This window comes from Limtongia smithiae (assembly GCF_038497785.1).
Source record: "Limtongia smithiae strain NRRL Y-17922 unplaced genomic scaffold V1518scaffold_6, whole genome shotgun sequence".
NCBI lineage: Eukaryota > Fungi > Ascomycota > Lipomycetes > Lipomycetales > Lipomycetaceae > Limtongia > Limtongia smithiae.
Genome location: NW_027117627.1, coordinates 441,604 through 466,838, shown reverse-complemented (window position 1 = coordinate 466,838; position 25,235 = coordinate 441,604). Strand labels below are relative to the sequence as shown.

Sequence of the window (25,235 nt, the reverse complement as noted above, 5' to 3'; positions counted from 1 at the left end):
CACGTGACTGGAATCAAGGGTATTGTACTATGCTGCTTTGCCACTGCATCAAGCCATCACTACCATCATCGCCATAGAACTCCACAATGGTCCTGCACAACAGCAAGTGGGACAGGCGTGCTACCCGCAAGTATCACGCAAAACACGGCGGGCGGTCTGCGCCAGCTAGTGCAGCACTCCGACCGGCCCACGATGTCAGCGAAGATGACAGCACAAGCGACGACAGTTCTGATCTCATCAAATCGAGCACTACTGAACCCACTGCCTCTGATACCCCCACAATAGACACCCCTCCTGCCACCGTCGATACAGTCTCCTCCTCCTCAGCATCCGTCGTACCCGCTCTCGCCTCCTCTACCGCCTCTACACCCCGTCGCAATACGAAAAATCTCCCCTCGAACGCCTGGCGCTATGCCGACCCCGCCACACCAGACGATCCTAACGACCCCGTCGCGCGAGAACTCGCAGCCCTCCAAATTGCACAGGAGGACGCATACCTCCGCTCCATCACCCGCCCCGACGACGGTGGGTTATCAAAGTATCTCGCTTCTGACAAACGTGCGGCTGAGCAGCAGCAGGGTGTCGTTGATGCTGTCGCTGAGATTTTTGAGAGTCAGATTGAGCATGTGGGGGGTGGTGCAGCGTGGATGGGGAAGAGGAAGGGACGGAAGGTAGTGGAGGCAGCGATAGCACCGCAGACAACGATTCGTACGTACACGGCTGATGATCCTGAATTCCGCGACAGCGATCGCCGCATCGAACGCCTCAAGTACGCAGATTCTGTGCGTGATATTTACAAATCCGCCACCCGCCGCGAACAGGAACAAGACATGGAGCGTCTTAAACGACTACCTAAACAGATTGCGATGCAGGTCATGAGGGACCGCCGCGGCGCTGCCAAGGTGGCTCCGGTGTCGGACCAGACGAAGAGCATGAAAGGGAGAGATATCGATAATGAGTTTGATCAGTTCTGGAATGAACTTGAAGCACGCAAGACGACGACCGGGGATATAATGACGAAGACACCTGTTGGCCAGGCGACACCCAAAGCCACCGCCGCCTTTAAGCCGTGGGGCGTGGCGAAGTCAGCTTCTGTATCACGACCAAATGGCGACGACGAGTTTGTCGATAGCTTAATAGATATCTAAATTTATGTATACATCTAGCATTCTGGCGTCTTAGCATTCACGGCGTTAAATACATTTCGTTTCGTTTGCTTCTGCACTTCGCTCACTCCTCCTCCGACTCCTCTTCTGACTCACCTTCCTCCTCCCCGTCCCCATTCTCGTCGTCTACCTGCCCCTCCGCCAGCAAAACAGGCAAACACCACTGATGCACCGACATCCGCGCGCGATTCCCAATCAACTCCATCATATGACTCGACAACCGTCCCGGTCTTCCCTCCAACAACTCCACCCTTGCATGCGTCAACATAATCCGAAATTCCTCATGCACCTCACGCACGTACTCCCGTGCGTCATAACACGCCCTGCACCCGTGTGTCTCCGCCGCGGGTCCAAAATCATGGTCGTTGGGAAAGAGCCATAGATCGCACAGATCCGCGGTGATTGCCGTCGCAAGGTACGGCGGGAGGTTATTAATCCACCCTCGTATCTCGTGCGCAAAAGAGCCGTGAGGTGGGTACGTTGTCGCATTTAGCGGCGGCTCGGCGATGTATTCAAACTGCGGCACGTTGGGCACGTAGTGTCCATGCCGTGCGTAGTACTCGTCCACGATGGCGAGACTGAGCTCAGGGTATATGTCAACAATCCTGACGTCAGTAGGCTGGTCCTCGTTTTCCTTCGCTTCTTCAAACGCATTTACGTCATCCACGTGCTTCGCATCGTCATAGTCATCAGCGTATAACCGCCCCACCTCGCTTATAGGGGATATATTCACAACAGACTCGCTCTTGTCACTATCGTAAAACGTCTTCGTTTTCCGCACGCCAAACTCTGCATCTTCACTCGTCGTACTTTCCCCATCTCGTGTCATTTCTACTCCACGAACCGCAGCATCGTCATCGCTGGAGACGCAGCAGCCTGCGACCTTCCCAGCCTTGCGTAACCGCGCGCGCACGCGAACACTGAGGCGCGAATGTGGGCGTTCGATGCTGCTCGCCACCGCGACGGCGGTGGTAGAGCATTCGAATGCGGTATTGTCTTTGGTATTATCAGACGCGTCGGTGGAGAGCACGGCTAGTGGCGTATGCTTCTCGGTAGATGTAGGGCGTGGAGGCAGTGGTGGTGCCGTAGAAAAAGTTGGTATAGACTTCAGCTCCGTCGTGGCATCTCCAGCTTTCCTCGTATCGCTACCTAGTTGTGAAATAGTAGGGCCGTCACTTTCTTTCGCGTCGCATGAGCTAGCAACGCCGGGGTATATATCCATCAACGCAACACTCATACCGTGTGAGTCGCTCGCGGCCACGTCGCTGTGATTTTCAAGCACGGCGGATATCGAGCCAGGATTATTCGCGCAGCATGCGCATATCTGCACCAGTGAGCGCGACAGTTCGTCTTTGAAATTGAAATGGAATACACAATGGGGAAAGAAATACCAGGACTTGTTGCAATAGAGCCAACAACGGTGGCATTGAGGCTTAACCTGTCCCAAGCGTCGTTCCAAAACGATGTTGAGTTTAGCGGATCACGAGTTGTGTGGATATTGGATATTGATTGTAGACCGTCGGGTTGATACTGCTTACATAGCACCCGAGGCCGACGAGATGTGGCGAAAGGGGGTCTGATTTCATATGACTGGGCAGTTTTGAAATTCGACGCGTCGGAAAACTCACAAGGCATACGCAAGTTCGCATCACATTGCCGCAAAACTATTCAAGTAGAGCACGCACTTCGCGAACCTGACAACTAGCACATTCAAAACACCTGATATACACAAGCTAGGCGCTGAGTATACTGTTTACTAAATCCACAACTACTAAATCAAAACAGCTGTATAATGAAGACTCCCATAACGATGTTCTTGTCTGTACAAATCGTCTGTACCAATTGTCAGTACAAATTAAATAATATCCAACTTATGTCTACTCGTCGTCGTTGGTGAGGTTTTCCGAAAGCGGATCCCAGGGTGCTGGTGTTTGTTCCGTTCGCAGTGCAATCTGTGCGACTGCTTGCGCTTCAGCCGCGGGTTCGGTAGATGCAGTATGGGCCTCGGTGGGATCGGCAAGTCCGCGAACAATGTCCATAGGGGCGGGCAGTACGGACGGGACTTCGATATCGACGGTCTCGATATCCACGGGATCGACGTTAGTCTCAACTGTCCCAACACTGACGTGCTCAGCTGCCTCGGCGACTTCGGGGTCCTCCTTAGTGTCCTCCATCGGTGCAGAAGCCACTCCCTCCTCCACGAAGCCGGTGCTGTCTGCATCATCTCCTACTTCACTCGTCGCATGCACAGACTTCTCTGTATCCTCCACAGGTTCTTCGTCAACAGGCTCAGCAACGGTGGCATCAGCGGCCTTCTCCTCATCTGGCTCCGACACTTCCTCAACCGGTTTCAAGACAACCTTCTCCTCCTGGACATCTGTAACTTCCTCGGTAGGCTCAGAATGCCCATGCTCATTTGCTTCCATCTCCGCAACGTCAACACGAGCATCTGCGACCTCCGGCATAGCGTCTTCAACGTCTCCAGTAGCGACGGGAGCCGGACTCACTGATTCGGTAGCCTGGACCTCTTCCTCCACCTCCTGTGAAGGAGATGCGACCATCTCAAAATCTTCTGTGGACGTAGGCGACGACGCAACTGGTTCTTCGTTGTCTCCCTGAGCGGCATCGGTGGAGGCGGTTGATTCTGCCTCTGGTTCTGCGACGGCCTCTGCCGACTCCGTTAACGCGGAATCAATTGTCTCTCTATGCTCTGTAACTTCAGCTTCCAAGGTGGTTTCCTCCACAGTGGTAACATCAGGCACAGCTGAAGCTTCGTTAACAGTAGGCTCCTCAACTTCGTGTACCGTCTCCGTCAGTGGCTGTGCTGGCGGTTCGTCGTCACTGGAAGGTTCCTCGTTAGGAACAGGGGTATTCTCGTCCTCCTCAGCAACTACCGAAGACGAGTTCACACCTTCCGTGACAGGATATTCCGATGCAAGCTCCTCTGACGTAGGTGCCTCCATAAGCTGCTCTGAAACAAATTCTCCGGACACTGACTCCTCAGAGATAACCTCCCCTGCAACCGACTCATCCTCTTCGTCTCCCTCGCTAGCGGGCGCCGCAACGGCAGGCTCCTCGTCTTCAACTGTCTCTGCCAAGCTCTCAGGCTCTGTAGTCTCGGTCTCAGCTTCCGCTGGCACAGGTGCAGCTTTTGATTCTGACTCGGCTTCACTGGTAATATTCTCCGCACGCGCTTCTTCTTCATCTGTAGTGTCATCAACCGTGGGCAATTCGGTTATATATCCGATAGAAGAGTCGGCCCCCTCTGTTTGTTCGACCTCTATGCGTTGAGTAGCAGGCGCGTTATGCACAGACGAAGTATCATCCTGGACCGGTCCAGTACCTTCAGCCTCCGGTTCAGTCTCCCCGGCCTCCGCGTTGATATCGCTTCCTTCAGCATCAATCTCAGCCTCCAAATCAGCCATCGCTTTCGCCTCCGCTTCCGCCGCCGCTTTGGCCCTCGCCTTCGCCGCCGCAGCCTGAAGTTCGCGCTGGTGCTTCTCCGCTTGCTCTGCCGCGCGCTCTTCTTCGTCAATTTCTTCTTGTAATTGGCGGAGTAACTCGTCCACGTCTGCTTCGGCATCGCCGCCATGTTGGGATTCTTCCACGTCCTTGGTTGGGGTGTCGGCGGTGGAGGCCTCAGCGGGGTGGTTCTTGGAGACAGTGGGGGCAATAGTGAAGTCTGTTGGTGGTGAAGTAGTATTGGGGAATTCCTCAATAGTGGTCGGTTCCTTCGGCGCCATAAGCGACGCTGACGACTGCCGTTGGGTAAGAAAATCGAAATCCTCATCATGCTCATCTTCACTATCAAGATACGTCGGCTTCTGCTCTCCCGCTGCCGTTGCTTCCACCGGTGCCTGTGGCACCGGTGAGACGGATGCAGACGGCATGTACAACTGCTGCTGCGGCACCGACGAAGCGTATAAATCATCCTCCGCCTCAGCCTCATGCTCCGCAGTTGTTGCGTTGGACGCGGAGAACATACCCGGCGCGGTGACCGAGTCCATAACCGGTGCGGCAGCAACACCGATCAATCCCGCTGCCACCGGCGCAGCCGCGAGGCTGGGCGCAGGTGTAGGCAGATCCGAGTCGAAATCAATCAGCGACGGGGATTCCCCCGGCGCAGGACGATCGAGTTCCTTCAAGATATCAGCGTAAGTCATCCGTTTCTCTGGCGGAGTTGGGAGCGAAGCGTGCGTTGCGTAGCTCGGTAATTCATCTTCCTCTGCAATTGAGGCGGTGATGGATGGCGCGTAGGTTTTAGCATACGCTTGCGTGTCGTGGCGGATGCCGAGAAGGTCTTCGAGTTTCGCGTCAATGGAATCATAGGCTGTCGTAGCTGGCGCGGTGGATGCAGCGCGACGGCCATAGTTGGAGTCCAGACGTGGTAAAGAGGATCGTCTGAACGGAGCGCCTTCGTATAGCGTCGAGATATTTGTCCGCGACGACGATGCAGACGATACATCCCCGTACCCCGCACTGTAACCTGCATCACTACCCTGTCCAAACAACCGCGCAGCATACGCCGCATTTGCAGCCATCGGGAACTCCGCAAGCGTTGGTCTATGTCTCGTGGCAAGTCTGAGCGGACGGGAGAGGTACTCCAGTGGAGGCAGCGGTGGCAATGGAGGGCCCGCAAGCGGGGCGGGTGTCGCTCCACGGGATGGACCGTAGGAAGAGGCGGTTGAAGTACGGTGGAGCGGGAGTTGTTGCGGGTGTGGTGTTGAGTAGCCTGATGAGGAAGCCAGAGGTGGAGCGGGCGTGTATGGTGCGGAGGAGTATTGCGACTGCGAGGCGTATGAGGAGAGACTTGGTACATATGGCAGCTCTGTCGGTACAGGTTCAGCTAACGTGGGGGGAAGTGCAGCGGGAAGCGTCGTCGCCATCGGCGGTGCGAGAATAGAGGCATCTTGGAGACTGTACAACAACTCGCTCTCCGGCCCGTCCTGATGCAGCAGCGGCTGCAGCAGATGCACGGGCGAATCCAAATAACCCGGCGCGATACTGCGCTGCTTCATCGTATCCCTTTCCCTCAACGCCGCTTCCCATGCCGCGACAAGTTGGGCCGCGACTTGTTTCTGCTCCAGCACATGACGTTGCTGTTCATCCACAGATGCGAGCACGGATTTAACTTCGTCGAAAATAGCCGTGGGTGTGCCTTTGGGCAGAGCACTGGGTATGTGGGAGTAATTCGGCGGAAGAGAGACAGGTTGCGGCACTTTGAGATATGGGGAGAGCGTAAGCGGGATCTGCGAGAGGAAGGAGTGGGCTTTGAAGGTCAGTAGGTGTTCGCCACGTATACTGAGGGATACGCACTCGCGAGATCGTGCATTGTGAGCACCAAGGGTCGCAGACCACCACCAGTACGGCCCTAGACAATCAAAGGAGCAATTGAGCACCAGAATGGCACTGACGGCTGGTACGCGAGGGTGACGATTATGGTGATGGCGCCGGCTGAGCGAATCTCGATAACTGATCACGTGAAGCTGCCCGCTTCCGAGCTCGAACTTCGCGAACTTCGACAATTGCGAAAACTTCATACCTCCTCCCAAAGGCATGACTCTTCTCCGGGCTGGTATTGCGCATACTGTTATGCGCGCGTCGGCACCGCCGAGTAGTATGCTACTTCGCGGTGTGCGTCCGTTCATCAGCGTCAATGCCCGAGCGCTCCCCCTATCAAGTCTTCGACCACAGAACTTCCTCCTACGGCAAGTACGAAGCAAATCCGACATCGCGTCCGCCGCTGCAACTGCCGCGACCACTGTGACTTCGACCAACCCTGATGCTGTAACTACCGCCGCCAGCACCCTCGACGTACTTGCGCAGACGGTTCCGCCCGACCAAATAGGCTACCTTCAATCTCTCGGTCTTGCGCAGACATGGTACTGGCCGTCTGACGTTGCCGCGCACATGCTCGAGTACGTGCATGTATACACGGGATTACCGTGGTGGTCGACCATCATCGTCGCCGCCATCGGGTCGCGTTTAATCGTACTCCCGCTCATGCTCAAGTCTTTCGAGATGAATTTGCGTTTGAAGGCGATTCGGCCCGCGTTGAATTTACTACAAGCGCAGACGCAGAAAGCGACGAATCCGCAGGAACGTGTTATCGCATCGATGCGCTCGCGCAAGTTGCTCCAAATGAATGGCGTGAGCATGCCGCTCGTGTTCATCGGCGCCGTAACGCAAATTCCCATTGCGTACGGCTTCTTCGTTGCGCTGTCAAGCATGTCTGGCATTCCCGTCGACGGCATGACCACCGGTGGCGCGCTGTGGTTCACCAATCTCGCAATCCCAGACCCGTACCTCGGTCTCAGTCTGATCTCCGGCGCGAGTTTGTTTGTGGGCTTCAAGATGGGCGGCGAGATGGGCAGCATGTCTAACTTATCCCCCGTGATGCGCACGGTGATGACCTACGCGCCGCCTGCGGGTATGTTGCTCATGGGGTTGTGGTATTCGTCTGCCAACGTGCTGTTCTTCGTCGTCGCCGGTATCATGTCGATGTTGCAGACCATGTTCTGCCGGTCAGCGTTCTTTCGCCGTATGATGGGCATCCCGGAGGAGGTGTATATGCAGTCGTTCGTGAACGACAAGCAACAAGCTTCCAAGTCAATCACGGAGCAGTACAAGGACATGTGGAACACTGCCAAGAAGCAGGCGGAGGATAAAGCAGCTGCCAGCTCTAGCAGTAACGCGCCGACCACGGGGTCGGTCAGCGCGAAGCTTGTGCAGCCAGTACGCATGGCGCGACGGGGTGTGGTCAAGGCGAAGCGGGCGAAAAAGTAGAGTGTAGATAGATTGTATATATGTACATTTAACGCTTCTCGAGCCGGCGTCGCTCGACTTGATCTCGGATCGCCGTACGCATGGGGTGGACCTGCGTTGTTAGTATGAGAAGACTGCTGTGTGTAGAGGAACCCACCTCGGCGCCAATGTAGCCCCAGCGTATTCCAAGTTCGTTGGCGATGATCTCACCGAAGCCGAGCATGAGGCCGTTGACGAATGGAAAGAGGAGCTGGATTGCACTGAAACGGAGCACGGAGGAGAGCGAGGTGAAGCTTTTGAGGACGGAGGCACGGAAAGAGTATGGGTCGGTGGAGGATGGCGAGGACGATGACGATGTCGAGGACGAGGATGCGTCGTCTGCGACTTCCTCGGCGGTCTTCTCAGACATGATTGTGTTATTTGTGTATGCCGTGAAGACCGGGGCGGAAATATTGGGAGACTCTTGGAGAACACGTGCACTCCGCCTACCTCTTCACCAACGCGCTCCACCACCGGTACAGCCGCCAATATGCCCCTTGAGCCCAAAAAGCGCAAATCCCGCACCTCGGCGACGCTGCGCGCGCCGCCCGCTGCCGCTGATTCCGGGTCGGACCTCTCGCCACCCCCGTCCGATGACGAACTTCCTGCACCGCCTTCCCCTGCAGGCAGCGCTGACTCCGGCATCTCCTCGGACACATACGGCTCTGTTCCCGGCTCCCCGGGCGTGAACGATGATAATCTTGACCAGGTCACGCAGTGTCGCTGGGACGGGTGTATGGTCGAGTGCGGGAATATGGATAACCTGGTCGCGCATATACATGACGCTCATGTGGGAAATCGGAAACCAAAGTACGCGTGCGAGTGGCAGGATTGTCCGCGACGAGGACTAAGCCAAACTTCGCGCTTTGCACTGGTGGCGCATATGCGTTCGCATACGGGCGAGAAGCCGTTTTATTGCAACATTCCCGAATGCGATCGTAGCTTCACCCGCTCGGATGCGCTCGCAAAGCACATGCGCACAGTACATGAGTCTGAACGACCGCCTGGCGAAGTGCCCACGCAGACCGAATCAGACGAAGAAGAAGCGGCTATTCGCAACGCTGTTTACATGGCTGACCTCAATGCTGTCCGACGCTTCCGCGAGACCGCCGGAGGGCGCGATCGGCCACCGCCACCGGGTACGGTGCTCAGCGACGAAAAGCCGGGCGAAGAGCTCGCGAGCGATGAGCTCGGCCGTACGCCGCGGGAGTTGGTACGGTATTTGAAACGGAAATTGAGTTGGGCGGGCGAAGCACATCGCGAGCTGGAGGAAGAGCTTGAGCGGGTGAATAGACTGAAGAACGAGTTATGGGTTACAAAGGAGTTGTTGCTTGAGCAGGTAATCACGAAGGAGCTTGGCGCGGAAGAGGCGTCGAAGATCGCAGTCGTCGCGCCGGCGCAGGAGCAATTGCAGCAGACATGAATATGATTACATTCTATTTACAAAACCGGAGAGTACTCCAACTACTCTTGCTCAACCACCTCGGGTAACTCGTACACGCGCAAGCGATCCGCTATGCGATCGTCCACGACAAGTTCCTGCACCCACTCTGATCCTTTTTCTCGTCCGGTCTCAACCCACTTCGGCGGCCACTCCGCCTCTTCTTCCAATCCTGCCTCGCTATCCCGCGTCAGCACGAATGGCCGCGAGTTGTTCAGCGCGACAGCGGCGGCGACACGGCCGACCCTGTCCGCGAGTTCGTGCTGGTGGAAGTAGCGATACAACCGCAGCGGGGTGTTCATGAAGCCGAGGATGTGTGGATGAGGGACGTACATGATCGGTTCGAAGGAGGCAGTGAGAAGGCCCGGTGGGGTTGGTGCTTTGTCGTAATCTGTCGTCGTGATGTATGGCGGCTTCACCACGGTCTCGACTTTCTTCTCCTCCGCAGCTGCCCCGTCCATTTGTGCCGTCTCGGTGCCTGGCGGCGTAGCATCCGTAGAAGTCCCGGTCTCCGCCGCCTTTGTCGCATCATTCGCAAGCTGCACGGCTGCATCAGAAGACTCGACAATCCCAACACCAAGAGTCGGCTCCTCTTTCACAGCCTCCACCGGCGCTTCAAGTGGTCCAAGCCATCCCTCATTCAAGCCATGCAAATACTCTTTATACGCGCCTCGCCCCACACACACCGCGCCACCAGCGTTGTCGAAGGTAAGGCCCTTGGTCATCTCCCGAATGTACTCTGGACGATGATCACGCACCCCCCGTCGTTCGTCCCGCACACGCTCCGCAACCGCGCTCCGAATCTGTCCTTGTTTCGTCTCCTCCACAACCTCGTAATCCACCGCCGCAGCGGTTAATATCGGTTTCACGTACTGAGCAAAGTGCTCGCGGGTGACATCAAGATGATCCCCCGGGGGAGGCGACATGTACACTGTTACCTTCCGGGGCATGGCCGTCGCAGGGAGCGGTTCCAGTGCAAGTGACGCTACAGCGGCCTTCCACTTTTCCCGGTTAGCGCGCCGCTGAGTGCGGTCGTTGTACACAAAACCTGCGATGCCGAGAACGGTGCCGAGAAAGAGCGACATCTTAGGGCCTGGCATGCGGATACGCGGGATGCCGAGCGCTTTGAGCACCGGGTTGTGTGGGCGCTCTACCTTCGGCGGGGAGGGGTGAGAAGGAGCCGCCTCGCCAGCTGCCGGAGCAGCGCCGGGCTGTGCCATCGTGTGTGGGAGGTGGTGAAGGTGAATGTAGTAGTAGTACTGAAGTTGGTGGTGGAAGAACGTACAAATAAAATTGTGAAGGTTTTCGTCCCCATCGCAGACATTGCGAGTTTGCCATCACACCTAAACAATGGAGATAGCACCACGATATAACGAATACGGCGCACTCATCGAGACAGACGTGAACGCGCTAGCTGGCGCACATATCCCCGCATATGGACAACGACGCGGATGGCGACCGTCTACGACAGACGACTACGCCGATGGCGGAGCGTGAGTCCCCTCCACTTCACCTATCGCAGCTGCAAATCTAACGCGCATAGATATCCTGAGATCAATATGTTACAGTATCCACTTGATATGGGCCGTGAGAAACAAGGCACCTCCAACGCGCTCACGATTCAAGTTGATGCACAGGGAAAGGTGAAATACGACGCCATCGCTCGGCAAGGCACGGCAGCCAAACGCATCGTGCACACCTCCTTCTCCGACCTCATTCCCCTTCGTGCGCGTGCCAGTATCGGTGAAATCTCTCTCGCGCGCCCATCGGAAGAGACCGTCGCTGCGACCACCGCGAAGACAAAAGCCGCGTTCGACGCTATTCTGAGTGGAAAGGCAGCGGCTGCGAATGCGAAAACCATCGCCAACGCGCGCGCAAGCGAGCCAACGTATATTCGCTACACGCCGAGCGCGATGATGGGCGAGGCGGCTGGCACGCAGCATCGACAACGGATTATCAAGCTCGTTGATCTCGCGGAGGACCCTATGGCACCGCCGAAGTTTAAGCACACTAAAGTCCCCCGCGGGCCGCCATCCCCACCGGCTCCGCTGTTACGGTCACCGCCGCGGAAACTGACGGCCAAGGATCAGGAAGATTTTATGATTCCGCCGAGCGTGTCAAAGTGGAAGAATCCGAAGGGATATACGATCGCGCTGGACAAGCGACTTGCTGCTGACGGTCGCGGTTTGGAAGACGTGGTGATCAATGACAACTTTGCTAAGCTCTCCGAAGCGCTGTTCACAGCGGAACGGCATGCAAGAGAAGAAGTGAAGCAGCGCGCCGCGCTGCAGCAGCGCATAGCGGACGAGGAGAAGGAAGCGAAGGAGGAGCATCTACGCATGCTCGCGCGCAAGGTTCGCGAACAAAGGAGGGGATGGATGCCGGAAGAACGACGACGGAGTGCGTCGCCTGTTAGAGGGCGAACGGAGGCACAGAGCGCAACGCCGGAATCCCGGGGCCGTTCTTATGATTCGCGTGATTCACGGAGGAGTGAGTCATATGATTCGCGATATTCGCGGCGGAGTGGGTCTTATGATTCGAGGGAATCGCGATACTCAAGGCGCAGTAGGTCGTACGACTCGCGATCGAGATCAGCTTCGCGAACGCCGTCGTCCGGTCGTTCACGAACGCGCTCACGCAGTGCATCCTACGACTCCCGCGATGACACTCACGCCCGTCCGCGCTCCCCCTCACGAACACCCTCGCCACAGCCGCCACCGCGCCACGGCAGCCATATCTCTTCTCGGCGCGGCGACGCGTCGTGAGCGATTTGCGTGCGTGAGCGGCCGCGCGGAGGGTTGCGTAGCCGTTGTGTACTAGCTTCCCAATGCAACCTGGCGCGGCTACTCCTGCCGAGCGCACCGCCACAACCAGGGATGGCGTTTAGCTGTTAAAAGATTAGCGTGCGGCGCCGCAACGCGCGGCAGCAGTGCCACGTGCGGCTGGGCCGCCTAGAGGGGCAGGCGCGCACGTTCAATTCTCTTCTTTCCTGCCAGAGTAGAAGAGGGGAAGAAAGACAGACAGAGAAGAACGACCGAGAGCGAGAGAGAATATCGAGAAAGAATTTGTTGACTACTCCGTGAACAGGACCAAACGACCGTGGCGCTCCGCTATTTGGCATTATCACTGCCAGCACTCCCCTATCAGGCCTATACCCATGAACATTCTCCGCCTAATCCTTCGCCGAGCACGGCGGCCGCTGCTCTGTGTGCTATTACCTACCTTGTTCCTCCTGCTAATTATCGGCCTGAAGTCGCAAGTTGGTCCGCCAGAGCGCTACGCTTCCGACGAAGAAGCTGCCGCCGCGGCCGCAGTCTCAACTACAGCGACGCTATCGCAAGCCTTCGCTGCAGCGGCTGGCAAGGTCGCGCAGGCCATGGCGGGGCAGAGCAAGAAGCAGCAAGACGAAAAATTGAAACTACCGGAGTTGAAAACGCCGCCGGATCAGAACGGTATACAGCATCCGTCTGCGCTGTTACCACCGTCGGCGCGGACGTATCAGGCGACGGAAATGCAGCTGGAGCCAGCGGTGTCGCAGCAAAAGGAAAAGCCGCAAGGCGGACGCCCGCGTGGCGCGCGAACGAGACCGTCATTTCCTATGTACATCGAAAAAAGCGTGGAAAGTGTATTTGGACCGGGTGTCGTCGCGAGTGACATTGTAAATGAGAAAGCCGCATTGGTCATGCTTGTGCGCAACTCAGAGGTACACGAAGCGCGGACTGCAATTCGCTCCGTGGAGGATCGATTCAACAAACGCTTTCACTACCCCTGGATATTCCTGAACGACCGCCCGTTCTCGTCGGAGTTTATCCGGATGACAAAGAATTTGGTGTCTGGCAATGTGTCGTACGGCCGTGTACCCCCGCAGCACTGGTCCATGCCGTCGTGGATCGATCGCCAAAAGGCACGGGAGTGCATGCGTATTATGGGAAGTAAGAAGGTCGTCTATGGCTCGTCGGAGAGTTATCGCCACATGTGCCGTTTCTTCTCGGGCTTCTTTTACAAGCACGAGTTGTTGGCGGATCTGGAGTACTACTGGCGCGTGGAGCCGGATACGACATTGTTTTGCGACGTCGAGTATGATCCATTCACGTTCATGCGGGAAAACAACAAAAAATACGGCTTTGTGATATCGCTCAAAGAGCTGCCGAACACGATCGAGACATTGTGGGATAACGTGAAGAAGTTCGTGGAACTGCATCCGCGATACGTGAACAAGAACAGCGCGGCAAACTTCATCGTGAAAGGCAACAAACCGATCTTGGAGAGTTCGTACTCATTGTGCCATTTCTGGAGTAATTTCGAAATCGGCGCGCTGGATTTCTGGCGATCAAAGGAGTATAACGAGTTTTTCGACTATCTTGATCACCAAGGCGGTTTCTTCTACGAACGCTGGGGCGACGCACCGGTGCATTCGATCGCCGCATCGTTGTTTCTCGACCGGGACCAAATTCACTGGTTCTACGACTTTGGATATCGCCATACCTCGTTTCTACACTGCCCCGAGAACCGGATTGAGTATCATGATAGTGGAAAGTGCTATTGCAACCCGTCGAAGAACTTTGATAGATCGACGTATTCTTGTGCGCGGGAATATAAAGCCATGCGTGGGCAGTTGGGTGTGCCGAGAAAAACGCCGGTGGGGCATCCTGGCGCGCCGTTGGCGTCAAGAATGAAGGCGTTGGCGGAGAAGGCAGCCCAGAATTGAGAGAGGAGACAAGAGGAGTGAGGAGGAAGAGGACAAAATGTAGATATTCTGGTTGTTGTACTCATGGCGTTCATTGTTCTATGATTCATTACGGCATATACACGAGGGAGAGTACATAGTTCATGCATGCAGAGTAGAGATAGAAGTGTATAAGAAGTACATTGCTATATACAGCTCTTGGCGCGTGCAGGCATCCATGTAGTCGGAGTGCACAGATGTCTATTGCTGTTGTATGTTGGGATCACTGTAACTCATGGCACACGCAGATTGGAATGCAGATCTCGTTCATTGCAACGCACCTATCGCCGTGCGAGCAGGCGCTGCTGGGATTTAATCCGCGCAGAATCTAGCATCGCCTCGAATGCCGTGTCGTCAGTTGCAGTCTGTGCAAGCACACCCTTCAAGGCGTTGAAAGCCAAACCCACAAAATTCTCTCTGCGGAGGATATTCTCCCTCCGCCACTCCGCGCGTTTCTCCTCTTCCCTTAACAGACCCTCCTCATCACCAGCTTCACGAAGTAACTCCCGCCGATCCCTCACCGCGGCGAGTAAATTAAAATGCACTTCGCTCTCAGGATATCTGCCGATCCTCTTTAGCAGCACTTGCACCACCGCCTCGGGAAACGTGTCATCAGTGCACGCGCCGTGGGCAATGGGATACGGCTGTAATCCATCAAGTTCGTAGAGCACGCCGTGCACGGGTACGTACGCGATGAAGTGGTAAAGTGCGTTCTCGTCATCATCATCGTCGCGTGGACCGCGAGAGGGCAGGGATTCGTCAACAAAGGGAGTCGGACGGGAAAAGGAGTTGTGGGTTTGTCGTATCGAGTCGGAGTTCGAGAGGGCTTCCCCGCGGAGCTGGTTTGTTAGCAAAGGAGCTGATGATGGAAAGAGGCGGAAAAGTACTTCAGGATCGAAGGCATCGACGAAGGATTTGAAGTCAGTGAGTTCCCCACCGAGTTGTACGTCAGGCCGATTCAACAAGAGCGACAGAACCGCTTGGGTGGCACACGCGTTCTGGATAATCTGCCGCGCGAAAAACACCCCGTTCTCCGCATCCTCATCATACATGCCGTCCAGCGGCCCGGCGTTCGTCGCGGCAGCACGCTGTTGCTCGGCTGCTACTGCAGCAGTCCATTTGAATAGGAAGACCACGCCGTAGACCGGGGAGAGTGCGCGGATGGAGTCCGGATCGAGGGAGAGGAGGTCTTCGAATTCAACACCGTGCACGCCAAGGGAGTCGACGAGTTCGGTGAAGACGCCCGCGTCCGACTCGATGGTGTTCCAGCCGGAGGACATGGTGCGCTTAGAGCGGAAATCGCAGAAGAGCAGAGTTCGGAGGAGAGGTCGTCCACCATTGACCGCAACCAACCCCACTCCACATCTTCCCAGTACCAGCCCTCATTGACCATACTGTGGACAGCAGGAAGTTCTGTACGTTGTCGTAACCAAGTCAGTCCTCTCAGCCCTCGTAAGCCCTGGTTCACGACGGTCGCGTGCGCACACTACGTCATCGTACGAGCCCCGTGTAAGAACGAGCAGCGCGTCGATCGCGTTCCCCAACAACATCGCGATCCGCCCCAGCGGAACTGTGCCAGTGCGACGGCGGCTCTGAAACGACGGCAAGGTACAGCGCCATATTTTCAGCGGGGTCAGCAAGCTCTGATACGCGTGGCAGTCAGGCACAAGGGCGAGGGGCTCGCTTACAGGCCCGTCTGGGCCATTGTGTTGGGGATGAGATCACGAAGATATGGTTCGATATGTGTACTATATGCTCCGTCCATGTGGCCCACAATAATGCCTCGCTAACCGGCAGATACAAATCCCCGCTCCTCGCCGCCGTCATCTTCACCATCTCCATCCCCTCCCAGCACCCCAATGGCCCCCCACACCATTGTGCCCGCCGACGCCGGCCATGCGGCTGTCGTCCGCTACGCGCCACCCTACTCCGTTGAATCTGGCTTACCCGTCGTTGAGGGCGAAGTCCCCGCGCGCCGCTCCATCCGCGCCGCGGCCCCGGGAACTCCCCTCGTCAGCACCCCTGCGCCTGGCGTCGCCACCGTCTACGACGTGCTCACCTATGTCGCGGCGAAGTGGGACGCGAAGGAGTGCCTTGGTTCACGTAAGGTCGTGCAGACGCATGTTGAGACGAAGATGGTTAAGAAGATCGTTGACGGGAAGGAGACTTCTGTGCCGAAGAAGTGGACCTACTTTGAGCTCTCGCCATACTCCTACATTTCTTACGCCGAACTCCTCCAGGAGGCACTCACCTACGGCTCCGGGATCAAGTCCCTTGGCATCTCGCTGCTCGAGATCTACGCCGCCACTTCTGCAAAGTGGATGACCATGGCTCTCGCTTGCTCAACCCAGGCCATCCCCATCTCCACCGCCTACGACACGCTCGGCGAGGAAGGCCTGACTCACTCCCTCATCGAGACCGAGGCCACCGCGGTCTTCATAGACGCCGCTCTTTTCCCGACACTCATCAACCCCCTGAAGAAGACCACAAAGCTCAAGTACATCATCTACAAGGACACCCCTTCAGAGGACCACGTCGCCGCCATCTCCGCCGCCCATCCCGACATCAAACTCGTCTCCATTGACGAGCTCTTTGCTGCTGGCAAAGAGGCTGCCCTCCCACCTAACCCGCCTTCCCGCGACGACCTCTGCTGCATCATGTACACCTCCGGCTCCACTGGCACCCCGAAGGGCGTCGTCCTCCTCCACCGCAATGTTGTCGCCGCTGTAACTGGCGCCACGTCAAACATTGAGGGCGGCGTCAACGAGAACGACTACTTCCTCACATATCTCCCGCTGGCGCACATCCTCGAGTACGTCTTCGAGCTCGCGTGTCTCGTCTGGGGCGGCGTCCTCGGCTACGGCACAGTGAAGACCATCTCCGATGCGTCGGTGCGCAACTGCCGTGGCGACATCGCAGAGTTCCGTCCGACCGTCATGGTCGGTGTTCCTGCCGTCTGGGAGACAGTGCGTAAGGGTATTGTCGGTAAGGTCCACGCCGCTGGCCCCGTAGCATCCTCCGTCTTCTGGGCGTCCTACCACACCAAAGGCTTCCTTCAAAACTGGCGCCTCCCCGGCTCTTCTATTTTGGACGTCATCTTCAAGCGCGTCAAGGAAGCTACCGGCGGCCGTCTTCGCATCGTTATGAATGGCGGTGCCGCCATCTCCCGCGACACGCAGCACTTTTTATCCACCATCGTTTGTCCCATGATCATTGGCTACGGCCTTACGGAAACTGCTGCGATGTGCTGCCTCATGTCGCCGTACCAGCTCACCAACGGTACCGTCGGCGCACCAGTCGCGTGCGTCGATATCAAGCTCGTCGACGTCCCCGAGATCGGCTACTTCTCCACCAACAAGCCTCCGCAGGGTGAAGTCCTCGTGCGCGGCGATGCCGTCTCCTCCTGCTACTACCGCAACGAGGCAGAGACGAAGGAGGCGTATACAGAGGACGGCTGGTTCCGCACGGGAGATATCGGCGAGTGGGCACCCAACGGCCACTTGCGCCTCATCGATCGCAAGAAGAACCTCGTTAAGACGCTTAATGGCGAGTATATTGCGCTAGAGAAGCTCGAGAGCATATACCGCACTGCGGCGGTCGTCGCTAATGTGTGTGTCTACGCCGACCCGGACCAGGTCAAGCCCATCGCCATCATCATGCCTGCCGAGCCTGCCTTCCTCAAGCTCGCGAAGGAGAAAGGCGTCGCGGCGAAGGAACTCGGACACCTTGTGCACGACAAGACCATGCAAAAGGCAGTACTGGACTTACTGCTTGACGCCGGTCGCAAAGGCGGCCTCGCGGGCATCGAACTTATCTGCGGCGTCGTGCTCTGCGATGAGGAATGGACAGCTCAAAATGGGTTGTTGACCGCAGCGCAGAAGTTGCAGCGTAAGAAGATCTTCGAGGCAAATCATAAGGCAGTTGAGCACGCCTTCAAGATGTCATAATTGTCACAGAAACAAAATAAGGATCGCGGCGACATGAAAACGAAAGTAGTGGTGGTGCGCGGCGGTGGTGGTGGTCGCGAGTTTGTGGTTGTATTTTACGCGCGGTTAATAATATATGGTCTTTTATTTTTCCCTTCTATTATTCTCCGTGGTTCTAATCTGCAGCGTCAAGACGAAGGAGTTGTCGCCGATGGTAGAGTGTTCTAAATGGTGTGACAGATTGCGCGTTTTGGGCTAGGCTGACGCGTGAAGCGTAAACAAGTCCTAGCTCGCGATTCGCAAGTGGACTTGTTCATTTTGATTCTTGCCCGTGCTAATGCATTTATTCGCCATCGCTTCTTCTTCCCCTTTGTATTCTCTCCTTCTTTCCAGCCCTCTGTCTAAGTTTGCGACACTTCATATTCATCCACGGTCGTCTCAAATGCATGACCTAGGGGTCTGCGAGTGTGTATGGAGTCGACGCAGCTCTGGCCGCGACATATACGAGGAGCAGGACGATCATGGCATGATGCAAACCTATCGCGCGAGGGTGTAAACCGTCTACCATCCCCCAACAGATCTCGTAAGCGCAAGATAATGTCGTAGTATAGACGCGCGTGGTAGAGGCGCTGGTTAGCAACCAACTACGACTACGACCATGACGAACCGTCGTGATGAACTTGCCATTAATTTTTGCCATATGTGGTGAATGTAGTGGATTGAGGTCGCCTGTCCGCTGTCCTGATCGGCTAACGACGGCAGCACAAGCTATCCGCTATTTACCACATATCTTCCTCTCTTCGTGTCTCTGCATTGTATCTACTGACTATATTTGACTATATACTGCCCGTTTAGCCTCTACTACCGTCGCGAGATTGTACTGTGCAGCACATGCTCTCTCATTAAAACCGTCATCCCCGCAACCGCAATCGCGAGCCCAAAACAAAACACAAACACCGCGCGAGACGCAACCAGATACGCCTCCCGCACAACCGGTACAAGAAACTCAGGCAACCGGTTTACCTCCTCCACATTATCAAGCACCCGCGCAATCACACTCTCCGCGTCGGCGCCAAATATCCGTGCCCGCAGTGCCCGTGCGAGTACGTTTTGGAATATGGCGGACGCAGCGGCGACACCAAGGGTAGAGCCCGTGCCGCGGAAGCCGTATTGGATTGACGTCGCCACGGCCTGGAATTCGTGCGGCACCGCGGCGATCAGCGCGATGAGAGTGATCGTCAACAATGCGCCGTATGCAACACCGGGTAGGTACGTGTACGTCGCTGCGAGTAGCGTATTCGTCGTCATGCCGAGGGTACACACCAGTGCGGTGCCGAGAACGTACACAACTGCTGATATCACGGCGAGCGCGTAATACCGCCCCGTGGAACGCATGTACAAACCGGCGCCGAATGAACCCATCGCGACGCCGATGAAGTTGGATACAAGACTCGCACCAGCACGGGTTTCGGACACGCCGCGAACGGCGACGAAGTACAATGGCACGTAGAAAAGAAGGGAGTACACCGACATCGTCATGAACCAGTTGCACATGGCCGCGCCGAAGATTGTGCGGTCAGATAGGAGCTGCACGGGAATGATGGGCTCCTTCGCCACGCGTAGCTCGATGTAAAACCATGCGCCTAATCCCGCGACTGAGAGCGGGAGTGTAACGAGAACAAGTGGATGTGTCCAGGGGACTTGATTCCCGCCAATCGAAACCGCGAGCAAAAACAGCACCAACGCAATCACAAGCATACCCGCGCCAAAAAAATCTACACGAGCAAGCAGCCGTCGCTCCCGTCGTCGCTCCGCTTCCGCGAGTTCTCTATCTCCCATAACAGTGATTGCACCGTCATACTCATCATCACTACCCACCGCAGACTCGCCATCGAAACTATAGTCATCGCCATCGTCCACTACCTCTCGTCTATCTGGTAACACGAGGAGATACTTTATCGCGAGTGTTGATGCGACGATGAAGGGGACTTGTAACAAAAAAGCAGCGCGCCAGCCTAACACGCTCGTCACGTAGCCGCCGAAAACGCCGCCTAATGCAGCTCCTGAACCATAAAGAATATTGCCAAACCCTTGCAACACGCCGCGCTTGCGCAGGGGGACGAGATCTGAAAGCGTAATCGTCGACAGCGCCATCAAGCCGCCGCCGCCGATACCGGCAATCACACGCGCGAGCACGAGAAGCCACAGCGACGGCGCGAGACCGCACCCGAGACAACCAATTCCAAAGGTGATATTGCTGAAAAGCAAACCAGGTTTACGTCCGAAGATGTCGGTTAGTTTACCGTATAGTGGTTGGAATGCGGCGTTAGCGATGAGATACGCCGTCGCGATCCACGAAACGTTGCGGAACCCATCAAACTCCGACGCGATATGCGCCAACAGCGTCGCCACAATCGTTCCGTCTAAAGCACCGAGAAAAACACCGATATACAGTGATGCAAACACGACCGCAAGCCGCGCATTAGTCAACTCCTCCTCTTGGCCTCTGCCACTCCCACCACCCATCCCCGGCACCCCCGCGCGCCGCAATATCCGTCTCGTGGATGACGACTCCGATGCTGTAAACGATGATGCACGAGACGATCTTCCCGAAACACTGCTCGTGAACGGATTCGGCAGCGTCGCGCGCGTGTGCGCGGGGAGAAGCGGTTCCGTTATGTCTTCGACGTCATCGCTATCCAAGATAATCGCCTCGTGCGCGACCACGTCTGGCGGCAGCGTTGTCGCCGTGCGCGTCCGCGTCGCTGCTAAAGGGTCGTCTTCCACCGCGCTCGTCGTGGCCATTTCGTTTGAGGTGATATTGTGGAGAGTACAGACTGACATGAGTTAGAGACTCGAGGTCGGCCGATGGCAGGGTAACTTGCTATCACTCCCCCTGCCACTACGCGCTCCCCTTCCTTATTCAAAACCCAGAGAGATGATCAATTGACCTAACAATGCTACGCCTATACGCCACTCATTGAATTGAATCATTTGAATGGTCATCATGCGTATCCGATGCACGCCGAATCTGCACACAAACCACACTGCTGGACGTACACTTAACAGGGGTTCGCGCTTTGGTCCTGAATCCCTAACCTGATGGGCTTGTCTCGTTCAGTCGCCGCAAACGGAAATGCAAGTGGTATTTTGATTGCGCGAGTTCTGTTGCTTTACGCACAGCGTTTGGACAAATGCATTGTGGCTCCAGATAAATAGAATTGTGATGGCCAGTGGATCTATGTCGCGCCATGTGCGCCTTGTAAGTTAATCAAACAACTCCTCAAAGGACAAAAACTCTTGCTCCAACTCTGCTCCCTCCTTCCGTTCCATATCAACCTCACATATCAAATCAACAATCTGCGCCGGACTCAAGGGAATATCCGGCCCTTTCATTCTCATTGCTACTACGAGACCGGTCTCCTGAGCCGAATTGCACATCGTGCTCTCAGCGGGCACATAGGACAATACGCTGGACGAGAGCAAACTATTCGACAACGCGAGTGAGTTGTGATCGAGACTTCCAGTACGGAATGACGCGATGGAATCGATATCCAGTCCCCTCGTAGGCCCCGTCGGCGAGTTCTTACCATCATCCGCAGCTGTATCAATGTAGTTGTAGAACCATACTTGGCTATTCCCACGACTCACAGCAGAATCGTGCTTCATGATCCCGAGAATATTAGCCCTTCCGCGTGAGTTGTGTTCACATACCTTGGTGCTCGTTGCGATACCAGATTGCGAGTGCGCGATGTCCCAGGCGCCGCTGTCGTGGGTTACTAGCTCGTCAAGATCGAGTGGTTTGAGCGCAGCGGTGAGTATGCTAGCACTCACACTCGTCCCTTCAGAAATCACAATCACCTCTTCATGTTGTTCACCTGCACGCTCCGCTATCGTCCCACCGCCGCTGCCCGCCGTGAACCTGCTCATGTTAGCTAGGTTTACGCGCCCCTGGCCACATCAAACAACTTACCCCCCGGACAACAACGCTTCCAGCTCCATCACAGCTCTCGGACTCCCTCATACACCGCGCCACGGCCCGCGCCACCGCCTTTACCGTAGCACAAGCATTCTGCCGCACCTCCGGCGCTGCGATCGCCTCCCGATCCGCCTCCGTCGCAGCTTCGAGTGCCGCGGCGGCAACGTGCGCTGCCGCCGCAGCTTTCCGCTCCGCTCGCACGAGGTCTTTGATGGCGGCTGCTGCGTCGCACTTTACGTTCGCTAGTAATGCGATTTGGAGCACGATGTGAGTGGAGTCGGAGCTAAAAGAGTCATTCGCGGAGGATGGAGTATGATCACCGGTCTGCCGCGTCTTGGACTTGAGTCCATCAAGGTGGATTCGTAGATCACTGCGCGTCATGGCTGCAACCGTGACCGCGGATAACAGCACACCCACAAAAGTGCAAGAGGCAAAATGCAAAGAAGCAAGAAGTAAAGGGAGCGACTGCAGCGCAGGGGAGGAAGCCTGTCGCCAAACTCCGGCACCGCCGATGCCTAGACAGTGGCTCACCGATATCGCTCGCGACGCGACGGCTTCCCCCGAGGATATCGTGGGTATCATACCCCAAGGATGATCATGTCTCATAAAGGTATGAACCGCACGGTTGGGTCGCTCGTAGGTATCGTGGCGCGTTGCGTATAAATGATTCAAGAAGAGCTTGTACGCACCCGGTATGAACCAGTCACAGTACGCAGACTCCACACGGGAGTGATATCACATAATCTGCACAGTGCTCGCCCGCAACTCACTACTACACGTATTACAGATCAAAAGTCATTAACTAAAGCATCTGACGCAATATTATACAAGCAACCCATAATACATCCCATCCTGCCTCTGGCAGAACCGCAATCAATCGCAAACCCCACGCCGACGCCAGTCTAATATACATCAATCTCACTCAAACGACGGCCCAAAGTGCCTATCCACGACGTTTCGCAGCTTCCGCAACGACTCGAAAAAGTCAGCCGGATACCCCGAATCCGTCGCCGTGAGCTGCAACTTGTCCAGCGTGCGCACTGTAAGCACACCATTCTTCTGTAGCTGCTGCTGCGGCGGCGGCGCACCGTCAAACGCCTCTGTGGCGTTCGACGCAGCTTCGTCCATGATACTGCTGTCGGCGCTGTCGAAATTATAGTCCTCTTCGGGGTCACCCTCGTCATCTCCATTCTCGTCATCAGAACCTTCCCCGCGCCGCATGCGTCTACTCTCATCCAATAATACACGCTGCACGATCTCCGACTCCGTAGGCCCATCTGCATGTCCTTCCTCACTCCGATTATTCGCAGTGCGCACAAAATTCTCTCGCAATGCCGCCGCCGATAAGTCATCCCCAGGCCCGACGCTGCTCAACAAGCGCCCCTGTTCGGCTTCGGCCAGACTCTGTGCTTGCGTGCGTGCTTTGAGGATGTACTCGATCGCTGCCGTGGTATCGTGTTGTTGTTGCTGTCGGAGTTGTTGCTGCTGTTGTTGTGTTAGACGCGAATGTTGACCCGATGCGTGTAATTGTAGCTGTGTTTGTGGTTGCGGTCGTCGTGGAGGGGGAGGCAGAGGAGGTGGTGGCGGCGGGAGTTCATGCTGCTGCTGCTCCGCGTGTTCTTGATCATGCATCGACGACGACGCCGTCAGCGACAGTGGCGGCGCCGGTAACAACAACGGCACCTCCTGCGGCGGCGGCATCATCTCCTCTTCCGGACCCGCCGTGAAAACCTGGCGATGATCCTTCAAAAATTCCGACATTCGACACGCCGCGCGCACCGCACCTGGCGGTACCTGCGACCACGCGTCAGCGAATACCGTCATCGCACTGCGCACGTTGACGTTGAAGCACCGCGCGACCGCACCTGAAACCTCCGGTCGCACGTATTTCAGTCTGGTATTGATCAGCGCAAATAACTCTCTGCGGAAATTGTCCTTCACGATGCGTGTGAGGTTGGTGAATGTGGGGTGTAACACGTATGGAGGGAGCTCCGAGAATTGATCCACCGGCATATCAGGCAAAAACACAACCACGGTGCTTTCGACATCTATACGCGTGCTATGGACATGTGCAGGTGTAGAGTCAACGACAAGCACGACCTTGCGGCCCTGCATTTGGACATCAAACCAAAGAACGTAGTCCGAAAACATAGTCGCGGTCATATACACCTTCTTGCTGCAAATATACCGACACGGCAACCGCGGCAGGTCCATGTTTGTGAAGCACCGCGGGTGCGGCACGCGATTGATCACCCATGGCTGCAATTTGTGCGTACCGGACGCGTTCACGCACATTGTGACTGCAAGATTATGCTTGCGCACGGCGTTATTCCGCGTGGGATCGCGTTGCGTGTAAAACACCCACGTCTCGTCCATCAGGTAGATGTCGTCGGCTGGGTATTGCTTCAGCAGCTGCGCAATGTCAGCCATCCTGCGCGCGGGTTCGACTCTCGGCACTCCGGCCGCGATGCGCTCACGCTCAAGGATATGTGAAATATTATGCCGCTCTTTAAACCGCGACATCCACCCCGCCGAGAACTTGAACGATAACACGCCAATATCATGCGGATATAATCGCGGCAAAAAATCCATAGCCTTGCGTCGCAGAACCTCAGTCGTCAGCGGCGTAACCGAGCGGTACGTGAGCACCCACTCCACCAGCGCACGCTCAAGACGGGGGTACAACACTGACCGATTCCGCCGTCTCGCGTACACACGCCTTCCACTACCCGAGGCGGTCGCGTCCTCGCCTCCACCGGGTGCCGTGGTGATCAGATCTTGGTGCCGCACCCGCCGCCGCGCGGCCTTGAGGTTGCGGAAGTACGACGATTTGGACACATTCGCGCCGTACTTTGCTTCGATCCAGATATGGGCCTGCGCGAATGTGGTGCCTGGGTGCGCGTCGACGTACGACGCAATGTCGTCGTATGCGCGGTCTGGCAATGATTCGTATGCTTTCCGCTTACTCCCTGGTGCAAGGGTAAGCGAGGTGGTTGTGTTGGCCAGCACGAGCGCAGTAGAAGCAGTCGCTGCTGCGGCTTCACTTGCGGTCGTTGTCGTGAGCGCGGCGGAGGTTTCCTCCACCTCCGTGATGGTATCGATTCCGAGCACGTCGGGAAGCATGATGTCCTCTGACGTCGGCATTGCAGACACTGACGTCAACGGCTCATCCTCCTCCTCAGTAGACTGTTGC

The 25,235-nt window shown here is 56.3% G+C and overlaps 13 protein-coding genes across 13 annotated transcripts; 6 read left to right on the top strand and 7 right to left on the bottom strand.

The window, feature by feature from the left end:
- The first annotated feature begins 74 nt into the window (after positions 1 to 74).
- V1518DRAFT_417062 (uncharacterized protein) lies at positions 75 to 1,354 on the top strand. Its single transcript, XM_066904191.1, has one exon. The coding sequence runs from the start codon at positions 87 to 89 to the stop codon at positions 1,146 to 1,148; it is 1,062 nt and encodes a 353-aa protein (XP_066759456.1). The 5' UTR covers positions 75 to 86; the 3' UTR covers positions 1,149 to 1,354.
- V1518DRAFT_279298 (uncharacterized protein) lies at positions 1,190 to 2,818 on the bottom strand. Its single transcript, XM_066901054.1, has 2 exons — positions 2,558 to 2,818; positions 1,190 to 2,490 (listed from the first exon to the last, which is right to left on the bottom strand). Exons 1-2 carry the CDS (start codon positions 2,591 to 2,593, stop codon positions 1,231 to 1,233), a joined length of 1,296 nt encoding a protein of 431 aa, XP_066759455.1. The 5' UTR covers positions 2,594 to 2,818; the 3' UTR covers positions 1,190 to 1,230.
- Positions 2,819 to 6,667, bottom strand: V1518DRAFT_279297 (uncharacterized protein). The gene is made up of 2 exons (XM_066901053.1): positions 6,483 to 6,667; positions 2,819 to 6,435 (listed from the first exon to the last, which is right to left on the bottom strand). The coding sequence occupies exons 1-2, from the start codon at positions 6,496 to 6,498 to the stop codon at positions 3,044 to 3,046; spliced, it is 3,408 nt and encodes a 1,135-aa protein (XP_066759454.1). The 5' UTR covers positions 6,499 to 6,667; the 3' UTR covers positions 2,819 to 3,043.
- Positions 6,387 to 7,984, top strand: V1518DRAFT_417058 (60Kd inner membrane protein-domain-containing protein). Its single transcript, XM_066904190.1, has one exon. The coding sequence runs from the start codon at positions 6,723 to 6,725 to the stop codon at positions 7,950 to 7,952; it is 1,230 nt and encodes a 409-aa protein (XP_066759453.1). The 5' UTR covers positions 6,387 to 6,722; the 3' UTR covers positions 7,953 to 7,984.
- V1518DRAFT_417056 (TOM13-domain-containing protein) lies at positions 7,942 to 8,517 on the bottom strand. Its single transcript, XM_066904189.1, has 2 exons — positions 8,089 to 8,517; positions 7,942 to 8,043 (listed from the first exon to the last, which is right to left on the bottom strand). The coding sequence occupies exons 1-2, from the start codon at positions 8,338 to 8,340 to the stop codon at positions 7,981 to 7,983; spliced, it is 315 nt and encodes a 104-aa protein (XP_066759452.1). The 5' UTR covers positions 8,341 to 8,517; the 3' UTR covers positions 7,942 to 7,980.
- Positions 8,338 to 9,418, top strand: V1518DRAFT_417055 (uncharacterized protein). Its single transcript, XM_066904188.1, has one exon. The coding sequence runs from the start codon at positions 8,461 to 8,463 to the stop codon at positions 9,391 to 9,393; it is 933 nt and encodes a 310-aa protein (XP_066759451.1). The 5' UTR covers positions 8,338 to 8,460; the 3' UTR covers positions 9,394 to 9,418.
- V1518DRAFT_417054 (mitochondrial import inner membrane translocase subunit Tim54) lies at positions 9,379 to 10,765 on the bottom strand. Its single transcript, XM_066904187.1, has one exon. The coding sequence runs from the start codon at positions 10,629 to 10,631 to the stop codon at positions 9,435 to 9,437; it is 1,197 nt and encodes a 398-aa protein (XP_066759450.1). The 5' UTR covers positions 10,632 to 10,765; the 3' UTR covers positions 9,379 to 9,434.
- On the top strand, positions 10,734 to 12,408 carry V1518DRAFT_417053 (SKIP/SNW domain-containing protein). Its single transcript, XM_066904186.1, has 2 exons — positions 10,734 to 10,904; positions 10,955 to 12,408. Exons 1-2 carry the CDS (start codon positions 10,762 to 10,764, stop codon positions 12,174 to 12,176), a joined length of 1,365 nt encoding a protein of 454 aa, XP_066759449.1. The 5' UTR covers positions 10,734 to 10,761; the 3' UTR covers positions 12,177 to 12,408.
- On the top strand, positions 12,409 to 14,358 carry V1518DRAFT_417052 (putative alpha-1,2-mannosyltransferase). Its single transcript, XM_066904185.1, has one exon. The coding sequence runs from the start codon at positions 12,569 to 12,571 to the stop codon at positions 14,117 to 14,119; it is 1,551 nt and encodes a 516-aa protein (XP_066759448.1). The 5' UTR covers positions 12,409 to 12,568; the 3' UTR covers positions 14,120 to 14,358.
- On the bottom strand, positions 14,144 to 15,783 carry V1518DRAFT_417049 (ubiquitin carboxyl-terminal hydrolase). The gene is made up of 2 exons (XM_066904184.1): positions 15,025 to 15,783; positions 14,144 to 14,976 (listed from the first exon to the last, which is right to left on the bottom strand). The coding sequence occupies exons 1-2, from the start codon at positions 15,415 to 15,417 to the stop codon at positions 14,419 to 14,421; spliced, it is 951 nt and encodes a 316-aa protein (XP_066759447.1). The 5' UTR covers positions 15,418 to 15,783; the 3' UTR covers positions 14,144 to 14,418.
- Positions 15,707 to 18,299, top strand: V1518DRAFT_279290 (eukaryotic long-chain fatty acid CoA synthetase (LC-FACS)). The gene has a single exon (XM_066901052.1). The coding sequence runs from the start codon at positions 15,997 to 15,999 to the stop codon at positions 18,082 to 18,084; it is 2,088 nt and encodes a 695-aa protein (XP_066759446.1). The 5' UTR covers positions 15,707 to 15,996; the 3' UTR covers positions 18,085 to 18,299.
- A 548-nt stretch (positions 18,300 to 18,847) lies between these two features.
- Positions 18,848 to 20,883, bottom strand: V1518DRAFT_417042 (major facilitator superfamily-domain-containing protein). The gene has a single exon (XM_066904183.1). The coding sequence runs from the start codon at positions 20,866 to 20,868 to the stop codon at positions 18,925 to 18,927; it is 1,944 nt and encodes a 647-aa protein (XP_066759445.1). The 5' UTR covers positions 20,869 to 20,883; the 3' UTR covers positions 18,848 to 18,924.
- Positions 20,884 to 21,330: 447 nt separating this feature from the next.
- Positions 21,331 to 22,954, bottom strand: V1518DRAFT_451093 (uncharacterized protein; the record flags this gene model as incomplete). Its single annotated transcript, XM_066906514.1, has 2 exons — positions 22,037 to 22,954; positions 21,331 to 22,014 (listed from the first exon to the last, which is right to left on the bottom strand). The coding sequence occupies exons 1-2, from the start codon at positions 22,646 to 22,648 to the stop codon at positions 21,331 to 21,333; spliced, it is 1,296 nt and encodes a 431-aa protein (XP_066759444.1). The 5' UTR covers positions 22,649 to 22,954.
- Between the last annotated feature and the right edge of the window lie 2,281 nt (positions 22,955 to 25,235).